This window comes from Cyprinodon variegatus, unplaced genomic scaffold, assembly GCF_000732505.1.
Source record: "Cyprinodon variegatus isolate N-32 unplaced genomic scaffold, C_variegatus-1.0 Scaffold7, whole genome shotgun sequence".
In the NCBI taxonomy this organism is placed as follows: domain Eukaryota; kingdom Metazoa; phylum Chordata; class Actinopteri; order Cyprinodontiformes; family Cyprinodontidae; genus Cyprinodon; species Cyprinodon variegatus.
The window spans coordinates 455,118-465,036 of record NW_015150460.1 but is presented as its reverse complement, the minus strand read 5'-3'; the positions used below and the strand labels follow the sequence as shown (position 1 = coordinate 465,036).

At 35.2% G+C, this 9,919-nt stretch overlaps 1 protein-coding gene across 1 annotated transcript; it reads left to right on the top strand.

The window, feature by feature from the left end:
* Positions 1-3,132: 3,132 nt before the first annotated feature.
* On the top strand, positions 3,133-9,913 carry LOC107085821 (cystine/glutamate transporter-like). The gene is made up of 12 exons (XM_015376387.1): positions 3,133-3,473; positions 4,364-4,490; positions 4,591-4,706; positions 4,803-4,928; positions 5,010-5,109; positions 6,739-6,783; positions 6,868-6,991; positions 7,083-7,186; positions 7,255-7,351; positions 8,687-8,836; positions 8,917-9,094; positions 9,222-9,913. The coding sequence occupies exons 1-12, from the start codon at positions 3,251-3,253 to the stop codon at positions 9,284-9,286; spliced, it is 1,455 nt and encodes a 484-aa protein (XP_015231873.1). The 5' UTR covers positions 3,133-3,250; the 3' UTR covers positions 9,287-9,913.
* The last annotated feature ends 6 nt before the right edge of the window (positions 9,914-9,919 follow it).

Sequence of the window (9,919 nt, the reverse complement as noted above, 5' to 3'; positions counted from 1 at the left end):
CTCTCTCTCTCTCTCTCTCTCTCTCTCTCTCTCTCTCTCTCTCTCTATATATATATATATATATATATGTATATGTAATTCAGACTTTTTTAATACTTCTCCTCAAAGAACACTGCTCTGTATGAGTCAGACATATCCTAGCTATGACACACCAGATTTAGATTCCCAGCATACACTTAATAACCATTATTCAATTAAGATGAAGCATGCTATAATAAGAAAACATTTAAAACATCCAGGAAAGTGTGTCTTTGCCCTCGATGGTACAAACAACCTACTTCAATAAGACTCTAACTCCATCTACTGGTCACACACAGTGAGGTAGCTTAGAATATAATATGTAGAACAGTATAGATTATATTAAATCCCTCAGAAACCTTATTTTATTGCACTTTGAAAGAACTGGAAAAAGTTATATAAAAGCTACCTTGTAAGATGCAAGAATATTAAGACAAGATAAATTAACAATGCACATTTGTTCAAAGAGAAAAATGTGCATAATAAATAAAACTGATGGCATGTAGAGACTGTGGAGGAGGAGGAACCAAAATAACAAATCAAAACAGGTTGCCATAAGCATGGGAAACACAATATTCTAATAGAAACTAAAGCATTAGTCCAGGTTAAAACTACTGTTGTAGTTTAGAAGTTTGTAGTAACTAGTTACATTTAAGATACTGTGCTCATAGGAGTAATTTTACAACAGTATACTCTTTACTTTTACCTGAGTAGAAATTTGATGAAATATCACTACTCTTACTTGAGTAGTATTTTTGGCTACTCCATTGTGAGTAAATTCACTTCATGAAAACAATCTTGTTTAAAACAGATATGCACAACTGAGAGACACACTTTCTTCTTTTCTGACTTTTTTTTTTTTACTTAAGGCTTATTGTTTAAATGTTATTTTCCATCTGATGAGTATCAGTTGGATTTATAATTTAAAAAACGTTTTTAATCACATTCTTTGAAGCCCCAGAATTTGCATACAACTTACTATTTCTTAAAATTGTGCATTATTTTGTGAAATATTAAATTAGTTGTTATTATCATGGGTAGTAAGTAGATCAGTAACCCTTTTTACTCATACTTGAGTTATATCTTTAAAGGCTCCTTTTTTAGTTTTACTTGAGTAAATATATGATGAAGTAGTACTACTCTTAATTATTAAATTTTTGGGTACTCCACCCAACATCCAAATATCATTTCACTACCTCTGAGCCAAAACCATAATGCAAGATCCAGATCTGATACGGTTTTATTAGAAATACTCGGATTATTCCCTTGTAGTAAGATGTCTGGGTAAGTTTAAAATCATAAAACAGTGGAAATAATCAGTTCTACATTTGAAAAATGGACCAGAGATAGATAAATGATGTACTCTTGGAAAAGGGAGGTTATCTAGAAAAAACAGTGCTCCAGTTTACCAATCCAAACATGTGCAGTTAAACATTAAACTATGCAAAACAAATTCAAATAAAAGTTAAACACATGAATTAAAAATCAACCTGTGCTTCCACAACAGTTAAAGTGGTTTGTAAGACCTGAATGGCACTTGATTTTTAGCAAAATGAAAATCTATCTTCCTATTAGCTTTGATCATATATATATATACGGGGAAATTTAAGTGTCAACATAAGTGTGGAGGATGCTTGAGGACCCATATGCAGAGATGATTTAAGCAGAGATGAGTTCTTGTTGGTTTAATGAAAAAAAATGAGGCAGACATCCAAAAACACAAAATACAAAGAACCGAAAAAACAGAAAAGATGGGGGAAAACCTACATGGGAAGCACGAGAAAGCAACTAAAGACAACAACAAGGAACCACCCAATAGCAACTGAACATGAGGTGTGTAAATGGGACTCTGACCAAAGACCAGGCTAATCAGCAGATTGGGTGCAGGTGTGGACAGAGGAGTCTAGAAAGGAGCAAGGGAAAAAGATACTTACACAAGAGGGCAACAGAGGGCAAACAATACTATCCATTCATCATCACTATTATCCCAAGCAGGGTCACGAGGGGTACTGGTGCCTATCTCCAGCTGTCTGTAGGCGAGAGGCAGGGTACACCCTGGCCAGGTCACCAGTCCATCGCAGAGTAACACAGAGACAAACAGGACAAACAACCACACACACTCACACCTAAGAAGAATTTATAGAAGCCAATTAACCTAACAGTCATGTTTCTGGACTGGCAAGAAGCTGGAGTACCCGGAGAGAACCTACACATGCACAGGGAGAACATGCAAACTCCATGCAGAGTGCTACCCACTGCTCCACTGGGCAGCCCACAAACAATACCTAAGAACTCAATTACAATAAAAAAAAAACTACTAGAATATCACAAATGGAAATGAAACAGACAAACTAGAGAACACAGAAAAAACAGGAATCAAAGTATAACCGAAAACTCAAAAAAGAAAACTTAAACGGAACCAAAAAGTGCATACATCACATTTTGGCAACAATTTAAGTATCTAATACTTTTAAACTTATACAATTAGAAAAACAAATATTCTAGAAATGTAATTTTATCAACACTTCATGTTAAAAAATACATATATTTTACACACTGTGACATGACATCTTTTTCAGACATCCATAGCTGAAACAGTCACTCCCTACTGTGCAGGAATTTTAACAAGCAGGACTCCAGTTGATGAAGTGAACCTGACATCAATACTATGTTCATTCAAGTGAAAAAAGGTGAAAATGAGCTAATGAAGTAGCTTCTGTGTTCTTTCCTGAGCTGAGCTGTTCTGAGGCTCCTGCAGAAAATCTGAACTGTATTTAGAGAAATAAGAGAAATATGGTCTATGAATGAATTCGACTTTTTTGCACTTGGACTAACAAAACACGTCAAGGGCGCAAGATGAAACAAAATCCCAGTGTGATAATGTTGAAGAATTGGCTCTCCTGCTGTTTGTGCAGCTGCTTCAACGCCACCCTGACCTTATCAGAGCCCAAAAGCCTTCAGACACACCAACGCACACACGTGCAGAAAAAAACCAAAAACATCACAGTACAGAAAAGTGTCAAGTGCTTAAACTGGTTTAATCACTTGCTAAAGCTTTGGAAGAGTGCTGGCTTTGTTTCCTGCATGCTGGGCGGGTGAGAAAAGGGCCAATGAGGGAAGAAGTGATTGCTACAACCAGGGGGGGAAAGTGGAACAAGTTCTGGCCTGTGTGGTGTTCTCGCAACACAGTTTCTAGACACATTTGCTTGGTGACCTACAGACGCACAAAAAAATGGAGAGGACACAGATAAAGAAAGTGCAAGATAACAGGAAGACGGAGGAGGATGTGGTGCGCCTTCGGAGGGAGATTGGGCTGCTGCCTGCTGTGTCCTTCATCATTGGTACCGTGGTTGGCAGTGGGATCTTTATCGCTCCAAAGGGAGTGTTGATGAACAGTGGCAGCGTGGGGCTGTCTCTGCTGGTCTGGGCCCTCTGTGGCATCCTCTCCTTGTTTGGTAAGTTTCAGGATAATCTGTCCTTAGATCTAAGGTATCAAAATGTGACATTTTATTCAGAAAATAGAACACAGTGTTTTTTTCTGCTAAATAAGAGAGAAACCAGTAGTATTGCTATCATCACAGTTTAAAGTCAGGTTCTGTTGCATCCCCACTGCATGAAGAACGGTTTGTTGGGATTGATGAGACACATTTACTCCATTAAAATTTGTTCTAATTTATTCCATAAAACACTTTCTTTGGTTTGATGTGATGCTACGTGCCTCACTACAGACTGTTTATAACCTTTTGGAAGTAATTCTTTAAATGTTTTTTTGCTTTTTTAATGTTTATTTAAATCTATTCAGAAAATTTAAACATTGAAGAAGAAAAACAAACAGAACAAAGCACTAAAACACACATTTTCCTTTTTCATTTTAGTTAGAAGTTTAAAAGTGAAGGAAGCTGGATAAGAATTACATTCAAATTTAAAAAAAATGTTAAAAAAATATATATATAATGTTTTCTTTAGTTATTAAGTAAAGAAAGTTATTTCTATTTAAACTGTTCCGAATATATATACACTTACTATACATAACTATTCATAATCAGTTATGCTTGTGTGTCCCTTGTCATTGTACGTTTGTATTTATTTTACACAGTGTCAATGTTTGAAGCAATTGAATTTATCTGTATTTTACCTTTTTATTCATTTTTTAGAAGGGAAAAAAAAGATAGACAAGCAAATTGCAGAAAAAAAATCAAAGGTTCTTTTAGCTCTTAAAAATGAAAAGAATTACCTTGCAATGTAAACAATGTTTAGACAAAGGCTAGTTTCAGCAAAAATAAGCATTTCGATCTTTTTTTCAATAGAAACTGAACCATTCCTCTTTTTTTTCTCTCTCTCTCAGGCGCCTTATGTTATGCTGAACTAGGAACCAGTTTCACAAAATCCGGGGGTCATTACACTTATCTGCTAGAGACGCTGGGGCCCCTACCCGCATTCCTACGACTCTGGGTTGAGTTCTTATTTATAAGGTTCTATTATTTTTCTTTCTTTTTTTCTTTGGAAGTCTAATCAAATAAAAATAATAGAATCCTATTGGAAAGAGTTAAAGTGTAACTTTTCTTTTTTCAGACCAGCTGTGGCGTCTTATGTCTCTCTGGCTTTTGGACGCTATGTTGTTGAACCTTTCTTTGCGCCTTGTCCCGCCCCTATGGCTCTAATCAAACTCGTCAGTATCCTCGGAGTGAGTGAGTGGTTTTCCACGCCTTTTTTTTTTTCTAGTTTATATAAGAGTAATGTTTCCCATACAGTAGATGCATAATTTGTGATTTGTGTCTTTCCAGCATTTGTTGTGGCAGTTAACTGTTGGAGCGTAAGCCTGGCCTCCCGCACGCAGGTTACCTTGACCTTTATTAAGATGTTTGCATTGGTCCTCATAATTGTTCCTGGGGTCATAGCACTGGCCAAAGGTATGATGATGTAGGCGCTATTGTTTGATAAAAAGGTTGAGTTTCTGACAACTTCCTAATTTTTTTGACCCACCTTTACAGGTAAAACAGAAAACTTCCAGAATGGATTTGAGTTGGACTCCATAACCCTGGACAGGCTGCCATTGGCCTTCTATAACGGTTTATATGCATATGGTGGATGGTAAGTGAAGACTATTTACCAGCCCTTTAAGAGCGTGTTTGTATATATACTACTTCAGCGATAGTATCTAGGTGTTTCTTTATTGTATGTCTAATACCATATCTGTTGGTTGTGCTGTTCTTTTTACATCTCTTTGCAGGTGATGAAGCAGACTGAAAATGTTTTATCATTGTCTCCCTTTTATCTACTCTTTTTTTAATCTTTTTTCCTTTTTTTTTTTGGTTTTCCTTTCCTGTTCTACTAAAATTGCAGTGTCCATATAATCTGAAAAACTCCCTGCATAATTACGGTATAATAAAGCAATTTATATGCATAAAACAAGCAGAACATTATGCAATAGCCCTACTGCTCCACTTGTGAAAGTAAAATCTGTTGGTCTCTTTTTTTGGCATCAAGACAATTATTCTTATTGCCACATCGCCAGACAGGACACTGTAAAAAAATAAATAAAGAAAGAAATAAGAGCGTCTTTGTACAAATGGAACTTTTTCATATTTTGTCAAGGTATAAACACAAATAATGATTTTATTTTATACATAACAATGAAGTGGACGGATTCTTGTGTTCAAATCACTTTTATAGTTAAAAATGAGAAAATGTTGTTGTTTGTTTATACCCAGCCTGCCATAGCCAGTAACTTTGTTAAAACACCATTTACAGAAATTACAGCTGCAAGTCTTTTCAATTCAATTCATTTCAAAAAATACTTTATTAATCACAAAGGAAAATTAAAAGCTGTAGTACAAATAGTTATTTTAGAGAAAATATTTACCAGTTTTGCACTTCTGCAGATATTTACACCATTCTTCTTAGTAAAACCTTTTTAGCTCAGTCACATTAGATTGATGACATCTCCGTATATGAATTTCAAACTTTTCCTACAGATTCTAATTTCATTTAAAATCTGCATTTTTATCCCAATCTTTCCACTGTAGCATCTGGCTTTATGTTTCAGTTATTTTCCCGCTACATGGTAAAACAAACCTCTGCGAATAAAACCCTTTTGCAGCCTATATATGTCATTAAATTATTTCTTTTCTTTTTTTTTTTTACTGGTTTGAATAAAATAAATGTATTAATTATTTAATTAATTTATTATCTCAAAGAATTTTCTTTACTCAATTATTCTGTTTATTTTCCAATTAATTTTCTCCTGTAATGTTAAGGGGGAAAAAAATCAAAACAACACCAGCACTGAGTTTCAACAAGCAGAAATTGTAAAAAGGATTAATCTTAACCATATTTTGCAAAGTTAAAGAGTTAAAACCAGAATCTTTCATAAGTTTTCTAATTCCCTAAGTGCATAAGAAGTTGATTCTTTCAGCGATGGCTTTCTTCTTCCCCTTTAAAGGTTTTTGGAGGTTAACACTAATAAAAAAAAAAACTGCAATTTGATTTTATGTTGGGCTTTCAAAGTAAAGTGGACTGAATACAAACACAAAATGCTTTTCAATGTTTTTATGTAAAAAAAAAAAAATATATATATATATATATATTTTCCTTATACTTGTGCTCTACGTTGTCATTGCTGATTTGTGACGAATGTGAAATGTATACTAGTATATGCACAGTATAGTATTATATCTTTGTGTTACCTACCTGTGTACAAGTTTCTTCTTCTTCTCTTAGGTTTTATCTGAACTTCGTCACAGAAGAAGTAATAAACCCAAATAGGTACATGGTTTAGGTTTGTGCTTAAAATTTGCCTGAATTTTAATGTTTTTTTTTCTACTCTGATTGTGAATCCTATACTTTCAGAAACATCCCTTTGGCAATAATCTTCTCCATGGTGACGGTGACAGTGTTTTACGTACTTGTGAATGTGGCCTACTACACCATGATGACACCCGCTGAGCTGCTGCTGTCTGATGCAGTGGCTGTGGTCAGTAGAGAAGAACATGTTTCACGGGGAAGGAATGTAGAGGGAATCTGGTGAAACAGCTGAGCTCTGATATAAGGTTGTCTTTCTGCAGACATTTGCAAACCGCGCTCTTCAAGGGGTTTCCTCTGTAATTCCTGTTCTGGTTGCTTTGTCTTGCCTTGGAGCTCTTAATGGCGGCTTCTTCGGGTCACCCAGGTATTTTGAGAACAAAATATTTGAGTTTCTCTCTGTGCAACATGAACTTCTGAGGTATCTGGTTGCAGGATGTTATTTGTTGGTGCCAGAGAGGGCCACTGGCCACCAATCTTCTCAATGATACATATCCGACGACACACTCCTTTACCTGCTGTACTGTTCTTGGTAGGTACTACAAAAGAAAAAGAAAACATTAACTAAAGGTTTAACAACAGTAGGCAGTAATCTTCTAACTTCTGTCATATACAAACTGGAATAAGCACTTTTCTAAGCTACTGGTTCTTATGAGGTAACCTGCTCACAATGTCAGATTTATAGTGTTGCAAACATTGTTTGTGACAACATTAATTACTTTTCCTAATTAAAATATTCAGAGTTCTTACTCCATTATGCTAATTTTAAAATATAGAAGAGACCATTTCAAACTAGATTATGACAGATATTTTTACAATGTAGAGGCTTTAAATATGGAACCTGCAGTTGGACATGAAGGTAGGGAGAGTAAGATAGGTAGAGAACAAAAAGGAAGAGACAAAAAATGTTGGATGGAAAGAGTTTAAGAAAGAAAAACAATGCTTTACAAACTTTTCCTTCTTTTTCAGGACATAAAAAGTTCTGATTTATCCACTATTAACTATAAAACTTGCTAATCTTTTTTATGTCTCATTTTCTAAAAATGTTATGATTCTTCTCATTCTTTGAATATACTTTAATTTACACGCTCTACCTTTACATTGTTTTTTAATGATATACTCTCCCATCTTAAATTGTATTTCTGCATGCAAATTTAGTCTTTCTACTTCTAATATTCCTCATATGCTTAAACAGGTTCATTTTTCAGTTTTTTCTTAAATAAAGCTGTTCTCTTCTTTTATATCTGTGTTTAGTGGACAAAGACAGACAGATTCTCACTACTTTGATGTCCATGTCTGATTAAGAAAATGCCATTGATATGCATGCTTCATCACATGAGCTGCACACCCAGGAAACAGCAGTTAAGACTGTGAATCACCGTTAGATGTAGTATTCTTATCCGGGATTAGCAGTCGTCTCCTGCGGAGTCAAACACTGCTACATTGAGCTTGCAATACCTATTTTAAATTTCTTTTTAAAAAGATATAAAAGGTGCAGAAATTGAGGTTGTTACCATTATTTGAAGCTTGGCTGAAAATCTAATGATTTATAGCAGCTATCACTTTGCAGGTGAAAAGCCTTTTCAATTAAACACTCATTTTTCAAGCAGAGTCTCTCCCTAAAAGGCCTTGAATGTTTAACTTTTTGTTTGTTTTTCTGAAAAAAATACAGGCTAAAGATGTAAAATAATCACTCAAATCTGTTTTGAGTTATTTTAATAGAGGAATAAACGAATAATTCTTTAACAAAAAGTCAACTTTGCTGTCAGAGATTAAGAAGTTCCCAGAACACATGGAAGGAAAACGCTCAGGAATCCTTTCCCAAAGAGTAAGCCTGTGATGAAAGCTGTATTGTGTTTGCCTCCAGTACCCATTGGTGGTGGTGATGTTAATCACAGGGGAAATCTACCAACTCATCAACTTCGCATCTTTTTCTCGCTGGTTCTTTATCGCCTTGGCAACCTTGGGCATGCTCATCCATCGATACCGCTTCCCCCACCACCCAAGACCCTTCAAGGTTAGTGTTTTTCTGCACCCTTTTTTTTTTTTACCTTACAGTCATTTTTAAATCTCTCCTTCCTGTTGATGCGTTTAAAGGTCCCTTTGGCCATAGCGGTCACCTTCACAGTGGTTTGTTTCTTCATCGTGGGCCTTTCACTTTACTCGGACCCCTGGAACACAGGACGAAGCTGTGCCCTTACTCTAACAGGAGTGCCAGTTTACTATGTGACTATCCATCGCTTCTGGGTGCCCCGTAGATTAAGGAACATTTTCAGTAAGTCATGCCGTTTATTGTTTATATGATGCCACTAATTTATTTGCTTTATAAGAGTTTGCTTTATATTTAAGTATTTAATATCAAAGCTTGGTATAAAATGTCTCATCTTTCTTAATTTTTCTAGATTATTGCAGCAAGCAGCTTCAGATTCTACTGGAAGTGGCTCAACAAGAAGTCCAAACATACTGAAGATTGTTTTCCACAGACGATCCTCCTGTTTTTTAATCTGCTTAGAGTTTGAACTAAATAGTTGAAAACATAAAAAAGTATATATCTGAATTGCAAGTATATGCATTTAAAAATTCATTTGACCAGGAATAATAATTCTTCTGACTTTTCAGTCCCTTTTAGCAAAGTATAAATACAAAAATCTCTACAAACTGTAAGAGTTTTAAAAACTTAATGATAATTTACCACTTATTGAGGTTAGGGAACTTTTTCCAGGGTTCAGGATTCAACAAGAGGTGTCAAGTAACTTAGTATTACTACTCATTTGTTGTACTATTCCTGTATGTTTTAAATTGGGTATTTTTCTGTGCTATTTTTACACAAGTATCTTAGTTTTTACTCCTTACTTCCTCAATGCTGCCTTGTTAGCGCTATATTTGTATTGATAACATGATTTAGAAGGCTGCAACAAAACTGGTGGTGGGGTTAAAGGGCAATGAGAGTTGGAGCCGTTTGTTTGTAGAACATTGATAGCTACAGTACATGGAGGAAGGCTGGGAAAGATAACAGATGATCAGATTCTGAGACACATTTCATATTTATGCCTCCTTTATTAGATTGTAAATATACATGTTGATCATCTTCCGAATGCTT

What these genes read in the sequence shown, in the direction of transcription:
- LOC107085821 (XM_015376387.1), top strand. Translation starts at nt 3,251, where the DNA reads ATGGAGAGGACACAGATAAAGAAAGTGCAAGATAACAGGAAGACGGAG. An exon ending in GTTGAGTTCTTATTTATAAG is followed by an intron (nt 4,491 to 4,590) that starts GTTCTATTATTT and finishes TTCTTTTTTCAG; the next exon opens with ACCAGCTGTGGCGTCTTATG. An exon ending in TTATATGCATATGGTGGATG is followed by an intron (nt 5,110 to 6,738) that starts GTAAGTGAAGAC and finishes TTCTTCTCTTAG; the next exon opens with GTTTTATCTGAACTTCGTCA.